The 17,631-nt window shown below is 35.5% G+C and overlaps 1 protein-coding gene across 1 annotated transcript in view; it reads right to left on the reverse strand.

Annotated features, from left to right (window-relative positions):
• Nucleotides 1-17,631, reverse strand: part of sugct (succinyl-CoA:glutarate-CoA transferase) — a 130,583-nt gene that overhangs the window by 79,996 nt on the left and 32,956 nt on the right. The window contains exons 10-11 of the mRNA XM_059524275.1: nucleotides 704-775; nucleotides 443-540 (exon numbers count right to left, since the gene is read on the reverse strand). Coding sequence (XP_059380258.1) covers nucleotides 443-540; nucleotides 704-775 — 170 coding nt within the window. The remainder of the gene's footprint in view (nucleotides 1-442; nucleotides 541-703; nucleotides 776-17,631) is intronic.

A 17,631-nucleotide genomic window follows, 5' to 3' on the forward strand; every position in this document is an offset into this window, starting at 1 on the left:
ACAGTCCCATTGTTTCCAAGAGCATGGCATGTGAACAAAATGTTTCAATGCTAACAACCATTAACTTTGGTTTTTTAATAGAATGGTTTCACAATTCTTAGACATAATGCATCAGAAGTTGAAAATTGGGATGTGACAAGGAAAGAAGCAGAGACAAGGAACATCTTTGGTTTGCTATTTTGTTTGCTATTTCTCCAGCATATATAAAAAAATGCAGTCAGCATTAAAAGGAAATGGTACATCTTACTCATTTTACTTTTGATTAAAGGTTTAGAATAAGTGGGATAATGTACATCCTTATTATTTCTACATTATCCCTTACTTGATGAATGATAAAAAACACATTGTTTCCTCAAACATTTATCATCTATAATAATGTGGACAGATGAATAGTGCACAACACTCACAGGTTTGGTTTAGATGTCACAAAATATACGCTTACCTCTCGGACAGAATCTGCAGCAGCTCTTTGCGGTGCTGAACTCTTAACTTGTTGATTTTGTACTTCGGGTTTTCTGCCAGGCCATTCATGCTCAGAACCTTGGAAAACAGACAAGTTCGATGACAGAACTGTTAGGAAATGTGAAGCCTTTTCCCCATCAGTCAAAACAGATGCACATAGCTATAAAATATCCCTTTGACTGAATTGTACAAATAAAGCTTAGTTAGATTTATTAATATGCATATTTGAAGTCCTGCTTACTTTGCACACTTTCATAAATTGCTGGTCGTTTCCCGCTGCCACAACCAAATATCCATCTTTGGTCTTGAAACCCTGCAAACGTAGAGATTTAATAAGTGTACAGAGCAGACTGCCAGCTAAACTGTGTAAGTAATAAAGAAAAACCTCACACACCAACTGCCATAAACAGACACAGAGTGACAACCCTGGAAACTTTGATATAATTACATTTATATAACATTTGATATATTACAACACAACCATGCAGTATTTCATGCAAAACTGCATCTAATGTTTATTTTCTCTAGGGCAGTGGTTTTCAACCTGTGGTGGTATTGCTAGTGGGCCGCCAATTACTATTAAAAGAAATAATAATATTGTTATTATATGTATAAATGTCTAAGTCATAACATAATAACATTATTTCATATATTAACAATATTATTATTTCTTTTAATAGTAATTGGCGGCCCACTAGCAATACCACCACAGGATGAAAACCACTGCCTAACCACAGGTTCACACTCTGTCTGTGATGCGCCTTTTTTTCCGAGCCCATGTTAACGGATCAGAGCGTTCATACTGCATGCGGTAAAATGCTAGAAATAAAAATATGCAAAAATAATGAATATCTAACACATGAGCATAGAGAGAATTACACTTACAGTTTAAGTGAGAGGAGACACGTTTTAAGTGCGCGCACTCTCTCCAGGCAAGCACGTCTGATTTTGTGACAGAGCAAAGGAAATCTGCGCGTGAAAAGCGATTTGCGCTCGTGCATTATTTTAATGTGCTTTCGCGTTCCAATAACGCGCTCTCGCTGCTGCTTCTGCACCGCTTACACATACTGTATATAAACTGCTAACGGAGTACATGTGAACCTGTATAATGTATAACAAATCTATTTCAACACCTGAGGCACCGCTACAAATGAGCTCTATGAACAATGCATGGCAAAAAAGAAAAAAAGTCCCTGCACACGGAGATAGAACCTTATTGTTTTTTAAATAAAAATCCCATAATGTATACAACATAAAAAAATCTATCACATAATTTAAATAAGTTGTCACAGAATAACAATATGGGAATAACTAAATTTTGACAAAAATGTCAGATAGAACCTTATGTTATGTCTGTTCTAGAGACATTACAACTTTTGATAAAGCTCTAATTGGTTTTATTTTGGAAATGTTTCAAATTCATCCTGAATGCATTTATGTAAAGCATATATGTGTGTGTCAAAATCGTGATTAAAATCGAAATCGCAAAATTGATCAAAGAAATCGCGATAGCACAGCCCTAGTTCATTCAATAAATACAGTTAACAAACTAGCTTCTGAGTAGTCTACTAAGTTATTAACCCAACAATAGCGGGGTCAGTAAAAAATTTTTTTATTTTTTTGCAGTGGGCCGCGCAAACATGTGTGTTTGGTTGTGTGGGCCGGCGAGTTGAAAAAGGTTGGGAACCACTGCTCTAGGGTACTCCACTTAAAGGGATACTTCACCTAAAAATGAAAATGTGAACAATTACATCAGACATGTAGATTCATTTGTTTATTAAAAATAAGCGTTGTTTAAATAACTTCTGACAGCACACTTGCATACCGAAAGGATTGACAACTGTTATGCAAAATTCACATTTTAGATTTGACAAACTACGTAAGATTTCTATTCAAACTGAAAGCATAAATCTAGGCTCTCATATGCTGTTATCAAAGCACAATGCAAACTGTGACATTCATTCACTGATGCACTTTAATCAGCAGCTGCGCTAAATCTGGACGCACATATACTTGCTGGAAAACCAGCCAAATTAAAAGCCTGCTGATTTTAAGTTTGAAAATTTACGAAAATTCATATTAAAAAGTAGTAGTAAATATTAGCATTGTATTTTTAAGTTCACTATAAAATAATTGTGTTTGTATTTAATTCTAATTAGAAGTAATTAGAATTAATTAATTTGAAAAAACATTGTCACCATTATTATTTAGTTTATTATTTTATCAAATTAATATAAAAATTATATATATATAAAATATTTTTATCTGTTTAATTAATGGGTCACGTTATGCAGTGTGAGGACCAAACCAAACGTCCAGGTTCTATTATGAGAACCAAGCTGAAAAAAATGATGAGGACTCGCATTTTAGGCAGTTTTGAGTTAAAATGTCGATGAATGATGGATTTGTTTCTTACAAACATGCAGCTTTACTTTCTACTTCTGAGGTGATGTGGATTATTGTGATGTTTTTATCAGCTGTTTGGCACCCATTCACTGCAGAGCATCCATTGGTGATGAAATGCTTAATTACTCCAAATCTGACAAAGAAACAAACCAAATATGAAACTAATCTTTGACCAGTGGTATACGAATTCAACTTCATAACATTAAAACGGCAACAATGATAAACTATGATAAGATTATGGTGAATTTAAATTAGTATATTAAAGTAGTTTTTACTAAATAGTTATCTCGTACAGATTTTTAACAGCACAAGAGGAAAATGATGATGGCACAATATAATAATTTACAGTTTAACTTATCCCCTTAACACTTATATCTCCTAATACTTCTTTAGTTTAATAATAAGAGTAAAAACACTCTGTAAAAACCTTCAGAATAAAGAATAACAGAAAAATTGGAGTAAGTGGAGATTACTGACACAGCAAGAGAAACTTTCATTTTGAGATAATGGCTTTTAAAGACATGTAACTGAAATGTAAAGATGATATAGTGCAATAAAATAAATGCATAAAAGTCTATTTTGGATGTTTTCTTTCCACTGGTCAGGAAGAAGTTATGGAAGCAAGCAGCCCAAAAACCCTAAATTGCAAGAATTTGGAATTATTCGAGATGTTTTTTGTTTCTCAATGACCTGTGCAGCTCAGGTTGTGTCAAATCCTCAGGGTGAATCAGAACTTTTAATATGCATATTAGCGGTTTGAGGGAAAATCTTTCAACGAAAGATCAGGCCCACAAATTCTTCAGGTTGAACTTTGCGGGTCCATGCTCCCAGCAGAGACGCCAATTCATCCATTCCATCGAACCCTACTTCAGGCCCAATGCCCGCTGGTAAAAAGCACATATTCACTTGAAAACAGCCAAACCAAGAGAAGGCTTTTTGCAGAGGTAGGATAAACTATAATCCGCTAGAAAATAGCACTAACAAGACTAGAAACAAAAAAGATCCAAAACCCAAGTGGCACTTCTGGGACGATCTTCCAATGCCATTGAAGCCACCATGAACGGGAATCAACCAACTTATGTTAGACATGTCAAACGCAGTCATTCCCATCACAGATCATTCCCATTTTTGTTTCGACAGCATCTTGTGAATAGCAGACGGGCCCAAAGTTCAACTAACGTGACCTTCTCAAATGCAATCCATCGGCTTCCATTGGACCAGACTGTGTGCATGAGTAAATCAAGACATTGCTAATCGTCTTTTGGCCACAGCAGCACACCTTAGAACAAAGCGTGCATTCATCGCCGCAGCCTCTCTTAGCACAAGCCCTTCACTCTATGTGTGTTTATTCTGGTGCCCCTGGCAGTACAATAGGTTGAACAAGAAACAAAGTGCATGGACCACAGTTAATGAGACCATGTTTTGACAAAATGTAGCCCATCAGATTAAATGATTTCAAATGAATAAATCAAGCATGGGCCAAGAGGTCACATGCCTGGGGGATTCCAGGAAACAGCAGGAAGGCGAATATACACACAGCAAACGCATCCGCACACAAAGGCGCTCCAGCTTCATCTTAGTGTGGGTCTGCTTTGACTCAATCAGTGAAAGAGATCAAGCCAAAATTGTCCTGCTACCAGGATGTTTCCAAACTCGTGCGAAGCACCCTGGGGCTCGCTGGATGCAACTTGCGTGTGTGCAAGGAGCTTGATGACGTTCAACCTGACATGCTTTTCTGTTGTGTTCGATTGCACCCAGGAGCCAAAAGTAACAATCAATATTTACAAAATTCAGCTTTGGCGAGTTAATAAAATGCACACCATCTGTGCGTTAACTACAAAACAAGTAGACTCACAAGTTTTGGTTCATCTAGGATGACTAAATTTAGGCCAAGATTTCTAAAAATCCTTTCTTTTTATTGGTTTTAAGTAATATTCAAATTTTCTGAGGGACTGAATTTGGAATTTTGCTTAGTTGTCAGTTATAATCATCAAAATTAAAAGAAATAAACATTTGAAATATATCAGTCTGAGTGTAATGAATGAATATAATATACAAATTTCACTTTTTGAATGGAATAAGTGAAATAAATCAACTTTTTGATGATATTCTAATTATATGACCAGCACCTGTATATTTACTTTCTGGCAACCCGCCAAAATAGAAGCTTGCTCATTTTATGAGCACTATCATTACTATTGTTCATTATTTTATTTTAAATATATATACAAACCCGACTCCGAAAAAGTTGGGACACTGTACAAATTGTGAATAAAAACAGAATGAATGATCAATGATGTGAAAGTTTCAAATTTCAATATTTTATTCAGAATACAACACAGATGACATATCAAATGTTTAAACTGATTAAATTTATCATTTTAAGGGAAAAATACGTTGATTTTAAATGCATCAACACATCTCAAAAAAGTTGGGACAAGGCCATGTTTAACACTGTGTGTCATCTCCTCTTCTTTTTATAACAGTCTGCAAACGTCTGGGGACTGAGGATACAAGTTGCTCAAGTTTAGGAATATGAATGTTGTCCCATTCTTGTTTAATACAGGCTTCTAGTTGCTCAACTGTCTTAGGTCTTCTTTGTCGCATCTTCCTCTTTATGATGCGCCAAATGTTTTCTATTGGTGAAAGATCTGGACTGCAGTCTGGCCATTTCAGTACCCAGATCCTTCTTCTACCAGCCATGATGTTGTAATTGATGCAGTATGTGGTCTGGCATTGTAATGTTAGAAAATGCAAGGTCTTCACTGAAAGAGACGACATCTGGATGGGAGCATATGTTGTTCTAGAACTTGGATACACCTTTCAGCATTGATGGTGCCTTTCCAGATGTGTAAGCTGCCTATGCCACATGCACTCATGCAACCCCATACCATCAGAGATGCAGGCTTCTGAGGTGCTGAGTGCTGATAACAACTTGGGTTGTCCTTGTCCTCTTTAGTCCGGATGACATGGCGTCCCAGTTTTCCAAAAATAATTTTGATTCGTCTGACCACAGAACAGTTTTCCACTTCGCCACAGTCCTTTTTAAATGAGCCTTGCCCCAGAGAAAACGCCTGCACTTCTGGATCATGTTTAGATATGGCTTATTTTTTAACTTATAGAGATTACGCACAGAGATTGTTCCAGATTCTCTGAATCTTTGGATGATATTATGCATTGTACTGTAGATGATGATAACTTCAAACTCTTTGCAATTTTTTTTCTGAGAAACTCTTTTCTGATATTGCTCCACAATTTTTCGCTGCAGCATTGGGGAATTGCTGATCCTCTGCCCATCTTGACTTCTGAAACACACTGCCACTCTGAGAGGCTCTTTTTATACCCAATCATGTTGCCAATTGACCTAATAAGTTGCAAATTGTTCCACCAGCTGTTGCTTATATGTCCATTTAACTTTTCCTGCCTTTTATTGCTACCTGTCCCAACATTTTATGTTTGGCATGACATTTCAAAATGTCTCACTTTCAACATGTGATATGTTATCTATATTCTATTGTGAATAAAATAAGTTTATGAGATTTGTAAATTATTCCATTCCTTTTTTTACTCACAATTTGTACAGTGTCCCAACTTTTTTGGAATCAGGTTTGTATTTAATGGGTCACATTATGAGCTCCAAACTGATTCTCCAGGTGCTCTCATGAGAACCAGACTTTGCACTGGAACCATAACAGGCATGTATATGATGTCACCATTTAAAAAAATAAAAGTACTGTTTTTGTAGTTTAACATTTAATAATGGTATGATTTTAAAAACTTGCACTTTGAAACCCATTTTCAAAAGTTAGCATTTTCAGGCCCCCAAAATGCCATTGTTGTGTAAATGAATGTCCAAAAAACATAATTTTTTAAAATATGTTTTTAGTTGAAAATGGTATTGTGTAAACGCCCCTAATATTAAAATTCTGAATGAAATTTACTCTCTGACTAATTTCATATTATGACTGACAAATAATGGCAAATAATGCATTATTTGTCTAAATAAATTAAAAATAGAACCTCAAAAACTAAATTTTGAATGCTACAAATTAATGTAGACATCACAACATTATAGAGAATGACAAATGTATATTTATTTTGAGATGTAACTAAATATTTATAACTTAACTGAGTGTTAGAAGATTACAAAGGCAATCGAATAAAAAATTTGGGCAAATTTGGGAAAAGAGCATGCAAAATGAAATATCTAATATCAACTGATACAGAATAAACAAAAAAACAAAAAGTAAATATTTAAAACAAAATCTGTTTTTAACAATTGTTATGCCTGTTTTGCGTTTACATGCATGAATACTGCACAATGAAATTCGTTTTCTAAACGGCTGACAGTGGCTGCTGCCTTTGAGCTCGCTCCAGTTTTTCACAAGTTCATCAAACAACCGCAGTAAGAATATTTCATCAAGCACGGTGAGTAATGGCTTCTCCTGCTATTGTTATTTGCACCTCTTGCCACATGTACAGTTTATCTATCTCTGTCGCTGATGAGGGATTCACATGTGATAAATGCAGGGAAATAGTTAGGCTGACAGAGAAGATTTCAGAATTAGAGACACGCATCCAAACTTTAATTGAGGACAGTAAGAATGTTAGGGCTCTAGATACGGCTTTAGATGCGTCTAGCTCAGGGATTCCTGTACATTTTTCGGTTCCGGCAACAGAGCCCCAGCAGCAGGGCAACTGGGTGACGGTGAGGCAGCGTAGTCGTGGGTCAAAACACCGCTCTTCTGTTCTGATCAAAACATTAAACAGGTTCTCCCCACTCAGTGATGCACCCACTGAGAAACCTGATGAAAGTGCTCTAGTTATTGGTGATTCTATTGTACGGAACATGAATATAGAGACACCAGCCACCATAGTCAAATGTTTACCGGGAGCCAGAGCGCCTGACATCTTGGCAAATTTAAAAGTGCTGGCTAATGCTAAACGTAAATACAGTAAGATTGTTATTCATGCCGGCGCTAATGATGTTCGACTTCACCAGTCGGAGATCACTAAAAATAACATTAAACAGGTGTGTGAACTTGCAAGCACGATGCCAGACACTGTAATATGCTCTGGTCCCCTCCCTGCTTACCGTGGTGACGAGATGCATAGCAGATTGTCATCACTCAATGGCTAGATGTCTAAGTGGTACCCACAGAATAACATAGGTTTCATAGACAATTGGACGAGCTTTTGGGGCAGACCTGACCTGTTGAAAAGAGATGGTCTTCATCCCTCCTGGGGTGGCGCCACTCTTCTCTTTAGAAATATGCCAAATAGTCTTAGTGTTTATACTTGACTAACTGGGGCCCAGGTCAGGAAGCAGACAGACTGGCTAAACCGACCGTCTGCTAGCTGCCTCACGTCACAGAGGTCAGTTAATTCTCAGCACATAGAGACTCTTTCACCTAGATATCACACCATTAGAGACTGTGTCTGTTCCCCAAACTAGAAAATACAAAAAACGTCCAAACCAAGTTAAGATTAACAATTTAATTGAGGTTCAACAAATAAAAAAAACAGATGCAATATGGATAAACAAATGATAAAGCTTGGCTTATTGAATATCAGCTCCCTTTCTACGAAAACACTTTTTGTAAATAATATGATCACTGATCATAATATAGATGTACTCTGTTTGACAGAAACCTGGCTAAAACCTGATGATTACATTATTTTAAATGAGTCCGCCCCCAAGATTACTGTTATAAACATGAGCCGCGTCTAAAAGGCAAAGGGGGAGGTGTTGCTTCAATTTATAACAATGTTTTCAGGATTTCTCAGAGGGCAGGCTTCAAGTATAACTCGTTTGAAGTAATGGTGCTTCATATAACATTATCCAGAGAAACATATGTTAATGATAAATCCCCTGTTATGTTTGTACTGGCTACTGTATACAGGCCACCAGGGCACCATACAGACTTTATTAAAGAGTTTGGTGATTTTACATCCGAGTTAGTTCTGGCTGCAGATAAAGTTTTAATAGTTGGTGATGTTAATATCCATGTTGAAAATGAAAAAGATGCATTGGGATCAGCATTTATAGACATTCTGAACTCTATTGGGGTTAGACAACACGTTTCAGGACCTACTCATTGTAGAAATCATACTCTAGATTTAATACTGTCACATGGAATTGATGTTGATAGTGTGGAAATTATGCAGCCAAGTGAAGATATCTCAGATCATTATTTAGTTTTGTGCAAACTTCATATAGCCAAAATTGTAAATTCTACTTCTTGTTACAAGTATGGAAGAACCACCACTTCTACCACAAAAGACTGCTTTTTAAGTTATCTTCCTGATGTATCTAAATTCCTTAGCATATCCAAAACCTCAGAACAACTTGATGATGTAACAGAAACTATGGACTCTCTCTTTTCTAGCACTTTAAATACAGTTGCTCCTCTACGCTTAAGGAAGGTTAAGGAAAACAGTTTGACACCATGGTATAATGAGCATACTCGCACCCTAAAGAGAGCAGCCCGAAAAATGGAGCGCAGCTGGAGGAAAACAAAACTAAAAGGTATTTCGTATTGCTTAGCAGGAAAGTAACCTATCCTACAGAAAAGCAATAAAAACTCCTAGATCCGATTACTTTTCTTCTCTTTTAGAAGTAAACAAACATAACCCCAGGTATTTATTCAATACAGTGACTAAATTAACGAAAAATAAAGCCTCAAGTATTGACATTTCACAACACCACAGCAGTAATGAATTTATGAACTACTTTGCTTCTAAAATCGATACTATTAGAGATAAAATTGCAACCATTCAGCCGTCTGCTACAGTATTGCATCAGACAGTGCACTATAGACCCCCTGAGGAACAGTTCCACTCATTCTCTACTATAGGAGAGGAAGAATTGTATAAAGTTAAATCATCTAAACCAACAACATGTATGTTAGACCCTATACCATCTAAGCTCCTAAAAGATGTGCTTCCTGAAGTCATAGATCCTCTTCTGACTATTAGTAATTCCTCATTGTCATTAGGATATGTCCCCAAAACCTTCAAACTGGCTGTTATTAAGCCTCTCATCAAAAAATCACAACTTGACCCCAAAGAACTAGTTAATTATAGACCAATCTCGAAACTCCCTTTTCTGTCCAAGATACTAGAAAAGGTGGTATCCTCACAATTATATTCCTTATTAGAGAAAAATGGTATATGTGAGGATTTCCAGTCAGGATTTAGACCGTATCATAGTACTGAGACTGCTCTCCTTAGAGTTACAAATGATCTACTCTTATCATCTGATCATGAGTGTATTTCTCTATTAGTTTTATTGGATCTTAGTGCTGCGTTTGACACAATTGACCACAACCTTCTTTTGCATAGACTTGAACACTTTGTTGGCATTAATGGAAGTGCATTAGCATGGTTTAAATCGTACTTATATGACCGCCATCAGTTCGTAGCAGTGAATGAAGATCTATCATATCGATCACAAGTGCAGTATGGAGTACCTCAAGGCTCAGTACTAGGGCCGCTACTCTTCACGCTTTATATGTTACCCCTGGGAAATATCATCAGGAAACATGGTGTTAGCTTTCACTGCTATGCTGATGATACTCAGCTCTATATTTCTTCATAGCTCGGTGAAACACACCAATTTGAAAAACTAATGGAATGCATAGTCGATATAAAAAACTGGATGATGAGTAATTTCTTACTGCTAAATTCAGAAAAAACAGAGGTGTTAATTATAGGACCTAAAAAGTCTGCTTGTAATAACCTAGAACACTGTCTTAGACTGGATGGTTGCTCTGTCAATTCTTCGTCATCAGTTAGGAACCTAGGTGTGCTATTTGATCGCAATCTTTCCTTAGAAAGCCACGTTTCTAGCATTTGTAAAACTGCATTTTTCCATCTCAAAAATATATCTAAATTACGGCCTATGCTCTCAATGTCAAATGCAGAAATGTTAATCCATGCATTTATGACCTCAAGGTTAGATTATTGTAATGCTTTATTGGGTGGTTGTTCTGCACCCTTAGTAAACAAACTACAGCTAGTACAAAATGCAGCAGCAAGAGTTTTTACTAGAACCAGGAAGTATGACCATATTAGCCCGGTCCTGTAAACACTGCACTGGCTCCCTATCAAACATCGTAATTATTTTAAAATATTGCTTATTACTTATAAAGCCCTGAATGGTTTAGCACCTCAGTATTTGAATGAGCTCCTTTTACATTATAATCCTCTACGTCCGCTACGTTCTCAAAACTCAGGCAATTTGATAATACCTAGAATATCAAAATCAACTGCGTTAACATCGCATCGCGGCAGATCCTTTTCCTATTTGGAGCCTAAACTCTGGAATAACCTACCTAACATTGTTCGGGAGGCAGACACACTCTTGCAGTTTAAATCTAGATTAAATACCCATCTCTTTAACCTGGCTTACACATAACATACTAATATGCTTTTAATATCCAAATCCGTTAAAGGATTTTTAGGCTGCATTAATTAGGTAAACCGGAACCGGGAACACTTCACATAACACCCTATGTACTTGCTACATCATTAGAAGAATGGCATCTACGCCAATATTTGTCTGTTTCTCTCTAATTCCGAGGTCACCGTAGCCACCAGATCCAGTCTGTATCCAGATCAGAGGGTCACTGCACTCACCCGGATCCAGTACGTATCCAGACTAGATGGTGGATCGGCACCTAGAAAGGACCTCTACTGCCCTGAAAGACAGCGGAGACCAGGACAACTAGAGCCCCAGATACAGATCCCCTGTAAAGACCTTGTCTCAGATGACCACCAGGACAAGACCACAGGAAACAGATGATTCTTCAGCACAATCTGACTTTGCTGCAGCCTGGAATTGAACTACTGGTTTCGTCTGGTCAGAGGAGAACTGGCCCCCCAACTGAGCCTGGTTTCTCCCAAGGTTTTTTTCTCCATTCTGTCACCGATGGAGTGTCGGTTCCCTGCCGCTGTCGCCTCTGGCTTGCTTAGTTGGGGTCACTTCATCTACAGCGATATCGTTGACTTGATTGCAAATAAATGCACAGACACTATTTAACTGAACAGAGATGACATCACTGAATTCAATGATGAACTGCCTTTAACTATCATTTTGCATTATTGACACTGTATTCCTAATGAATGTTGTTCAGTTGCTTTGACGCAATGTATTTTGTTTAAAGCGCTATATAAATAAAGGCTTGACTTGACTATTTATAATGAGTTGGGGGTATGTGTAACTTTTTGGAAAAAAAAAGCTTAAGATATCTGCCGTGAGACAGTGGTTCCAGTAAGGAGACTTAAATTGTAATATGTCATTATGTTTTCAAGCTGTGTCCTGCTTACAAACTAAGAGGGTTTGATTAGATTTTCCACTGAATTTGCATTTACCAAACTTCATTATGAACAACTGAAACACCTGCTACTTACTGCAATGGTCTGACATTATACTGCAAGCATTCATACAAAACCAGCAATTTCAGACCCAGGGCAGGAGACAGATATTCTAAAACAATCTAAACTTATTTTACTCATGTTTAGCTGGAATGGCAAAATAATTAGCCGCCTTTTAAACTTTTAAAAAGAAAAGAAAAGCTGTGTATACAGTCAAACTCTGCAGTATTCTGGCATAATTTTTGTTAAATCTACACACAACACACACAAAAAAAACGAAATGTTTATGAAAAAAAAAAAATTTATAAAACAAAACATTTAAGTAACAAACAAAAACACAAAATACAAACGAAAATGTTTATAAAACAAAACAAAAAAGAAACAAAAACACAAAAGCAAAGCAAAACAAAACAGCAAAAAAAAAAACTAAACCATGTTTATGAAACAGAAACACAAAATAAAAACAACAACACACAAAATGCAAAAAACTAAGACAAACACACAAAAACCATTTCTGAAATAAAATCACAAAAAAAAAAAAAAAAACCTGGTCTGAATGTTTTAGATTAGTAAGTTATTTTATTGTGTATTGTTTTATTGTGTTCATATTTTCTATTATATTTCATGTGTTTATAATCTTTCTCAGTTTCTTATCTTATATTTTAGGAATGGGGTGCATAGCAAGGGGCTCATTGTATCTGTCGTATAAAAAAGTATGACAACCCCTTTTCCAGAATAGAGAGCAGAATTTTAGTCCCGTGCTTTCCCAACGGGACTCTCACATAAGAAAGCACAATTAGCACACCCTAATTGAGGCCCAATCTGAAAGTAACCTAATCAGTCAACATTCATTTTCAGTTTTGATTAAGTGCTGGCAGAGACCTGCAGCCTTCGTGTGACCCTGGGGAAATGGAGACAAGAAGAAAGTTCTCACGGACGACAAAGCTGTATACAGTCTATGCTTTATTCATTACATTATTCATTATATCATATTATATAAACGACCTATGGATGTGAGTAGTCACCTAGCAATATCAAAAGAGAGGTTTGCTTTGAGGAGGCCAAGTTCCTCTGAGTGAATAAACACAGCAAACAATAAGTGATTTAAAAGACATAAACCATTTCCAGAATTTCAATGAGACAGAGACACATTTTTTTTCACTGGGAGAAAAGGAAAGGGTGTTTTTATTAGAGCCGTGCCTGAACACAGTAATTGTTTTAGGCTTTGGCTGCACCCCATGTCCATGTGGTTTTCCCTCAAGAACATTCTCAATTTACATTAGCAAACCCATCCAACTATTAAATGTGGCTTAAGCTTATCTTGCAGCTCACAAATATTAAGCAAATAAGATGTTAACACAAGCATAACTGTAGTGCTACACACCTATTACATTGATAAGACGTTTTACACTGTGCAAACGGTGTATGTTTCACATTTTGGATGCTGGTTTGACTTACCAGGTTTCTTAACTACGTTAACCCTGTGAAGCCTACTGTATCTCATATTTGATACAGAAATGTATAAGGCCTTTAAATTATCAACATGGTCAAAACTGGAAAACCAAAAAAAAAAAGTAACTATTCCCTCAGTCGTATGATTGATTGATTATAAAAGACCTTATAGTATAACTGCATTCACTTTTAGTTTGTGGTTCACATGACATTTTTGCTGTAAAATGTATGATTTTTATGAAGTAACTATTAATAACTTTTTTATTGTTGGTAATAGTTCAAGATGAACAGTAAGTGGACTCCAGTGATTTAGGATTACTATCCTAAGTTTTTTTTTTTTTTTTTAAACATCATTTTGAAATCTCCGTGTCAAATTTGATACAACAGGCTTTTAAAAGATGTTTATTTGTTCATCGCTCGATAAGCAATGCCACAGAATCTTTTTTATTCTAGTTCTTCAGAAAACCATCTGTTTACTGTTGTGTTAAAAACCTCAAAACTCGTATGAGGAACTTTAAGGTGCAAAGAGCAACTCAAGCAGCGTAAACATCCTAAAAAGGTTGTTGATGAGAAGCATATTTAAACCTACCAAGGGAAAAATAAATAAAATAAAATAAAATAAAAATGAAACTAAATTCAATTCAATTCAATTCAATTAAAAAGTACATAGATATTTATTTAGAAATTATCACTTATTGCACTGCATTACATGTTTTGTCAAACACAAAAACTCAGAGTTTGATCTTAAAACTAAGCATTCAAATATTATCTTATATATTACAGGAAGATACAGAGGGATGACTGATAATTATTAATTATCTTATCAATTCACAATATATCTTATTAATTCACAATATAATCTGAATTATATTCACTTATACATAGATATACAATATCAGAAATTGCACCGAATTGCATATTTGTTGCCCAGTTTGAGCCTCTGAATAAAACGAGGGTGTTTTTCTCCCTATAGCATACTATACACGTCATAAAAGTCTGATGTATTATGTTGCTAAAGAAAAAGCACATATGCAATTTTAAATTTAACCTAAGTCTAAGCTGGTGTTGTCAGCAGGAACTGCAACACAAGGCCTCATATTTAAAGAATCTAATAGTTCATTACTTCTTGCTCTCAGACATTTCTACAAGTGTGGGAAGGCCTCGGTGTTGGATTAGTGGTTGGGCTAATGATATCTGGAGCTTTAGTGGTGTAAGATTCAGCTTCCAGGGTTTGTTTGGTCTGGGCGGCTTTCTTTAGCTGAAAACAAAGCGCTAGCGCGAGTTTTTTGGCAAGCGTTTGTCCAGAGAGTGTCCCTCGGCTAGACTAATGCAACACAGCATTGCAACTGTGGCTGAGATACAGCGAGCTTTGAATCAATATCTGATCTTCAGTCGATGAGTGAGGAAATGGCACACAATTAACTGATGATTCCCAGCAAACACTTGAGGACAATATGAAGTCAAAACATTCAGCTGTTTAACTTTTCATCCGGCTTTGATTTGAAAAGAAAGCCATTGTCTCATGTTCAAATCCATTTGCTTAGCTGACTACTAAAGCACAACTATTTTTCAGATTTTTTGTGAATTAAATGAGTGGTTTTCAAACTTTTTGACACTACGGACACACAAATATCAAAATAATCTGATCCCCACATATAAGTTTGCAAAATATTAACTGAAAAATGTCATTTATATTAAACTGACACCATGTTTTGCTCACCATTAGACAAGTTTGAGATGCAGAAATCTGAAGAGCAACACATTTAAAATAAATAATTAAATAAAACTAATAATAATTCTAAAATAAAATAAAAAATTAACTAAATAAATGCAATTTTCTGACACTACAGACACCCAGATATTATGATCTCCTTTTTGAGGGAGACCTTGTAGAGTCAAATACATACATTTATATTCACACAAAAAAACTAAACTAAATATTTGTTAAATATTTTTTCTATTAAATTGACAAATTGTATTTTTTTCTGACATAAAAAATTATAAAAAATAATAATATTAATAATAATACTATAATAATAATAAGTTTGTAACATTTTACAAATATTTTGTAATTATTATTATTATTATTATTATACTATTATTATACTATTATTAATATTAACAATACTAATATAATATAACATACATAGAAAAATATCATATTTTAGGCTCCAGACCTCCGGTGACCCTACGGAGGATAATTTGTTTGGAGAATGGATGGATTAAAATTTGTATTTTATAATCAAATATTATAAAGCATTTAAAATGTGCTAAATCGACATTATCATGGTTTCAAATCTAATCAGAAATCATAAGATTAAATATTCATAAAATAAAATACTTCTAATCCTCACATTTTAAGCTATTTAAATAAAAATAATTTATTATTGTTGTACTATTTATTAGTTTTGCATTTTATATGTGTGTGTGTTTAAGTTTTTAATTTTAATTTTTTAAATTTTTTAAATTTAATTTTTTATTTTTTTGTTAAACTTTCCCATAGGCTCTCAAGCTCCCTGGGAAACCCCTGGTTTGGAGTGCATTGCTCCGGGTTGCCAGTGTGTTCTGGGTTGTTTGTCTCATGTTAGTGCTCCAATAATCCTTTGTGAGAGTCACTGAAAGTTCTTGGACTTCCTGAACTCTCTCTGAGCCCACCGTGACACCTCAGTTACACATCTCAGTCAGACATCCCCGCGAGCCGGACTCATCTGCTCTCAGAGTCAGAACAAGACAACCGAGCCCCGGTGAACCAGCAGCTTCATCTCTACTGAACAGAACACAGCGCTTTCACACTGAAACCAAATCCCCAACCACTGCTCGCTCTTGAGCCCAGACAGGAAACAGTGTGAGGAAGGGGCTGTCAGCTTACATGAGTGATTACCCCAAATACAGGAGAGTAAAACAGATTATGTGTATTTGTGTGTGTGTGTGTGTGTGTGTGTCTGTGTGCTCTTGTTTTTGTATCATATCAGGACACAACTGTATAATGACATGGGTATGACACAGGTATTACAAGGAGAGTGTGACTTATGAGGACATAACCCATGTCCCCATTTTTCAAAACACTTATAAATCATACAGAATGAGTTTTTTTGAGAAAGTAAAAATGCACAAAGTTTCCTGTGAGGGTTAGGGTTAGGTGTAGGGTTGGTGTAGGGCCATAGAATATACAGTTTGTACAGTATAAAAACCATTACACATATGAGATGAACACACTTTTCACAAAAACAAATGTGTGTGTGTGTGTGTGTGTGTTTTGTGGTTTTGTTTTTTTCCAATAGACAAGAAAGGTAATGTGTTTGTTGTAACTTTTAGTTCAACTTTATACACTAAACCAACTAAAACTGAAATAAAAAAAATTGTATATACACTGTATAGACATACATATAAAAATAAAAACTACACAAAAATGGTCAAAATTGACACTAAAATAACACTGGTATTTTAATAAACTGATGCTGATATTTGTACTATATTCAAATACAAAAAAATATATTTGTAATTAAAATATTATCTGGAAAACATTGAAATGCAGGGTTTTTGTTTTCATTTATTTGCAAATGTAGTTTGTGTACTTTGTTTTGTTTTGTTTTTTTATTACAAAATTGTACAATATTGTGTTTTCAGTTTTCCATGAACAAACATATATTATAATATTTATATTATAATAATTAATGAGTTCCTTGAGTTTACTGACCCAGATTAACAGATCCATTTCAATAAGAATCTAAAATGTTAAGAACAAATGCTGAAATTCCTCAGTTTTTCCAAAGAATTGTTTAATCCTCAGAGGAGCTAAACAGAGACTTGAGACGCCTAGAATTACACGAGTCTCTGCTGTAACGCTGTCAAACCTTTTCAGCATAAGAGGCTTTTTCTTTCTTGGGAATAACAAGGTCCAGGTAACAAAGAACAGTTGAAGAAACCAACAAA

This window comes from Carassius carassius, chromosome 35, assembly GCF_963082965.1.
Source record: "Carassius carassius chromosome 35, fCarCar2.1, whole genome shotgun sequence".
NCBI lineage: Eukaryota > Metazoa > Chordata > Actinopteri > Cypriniformes > Cyprinidae > Carassius > Carassius carassius.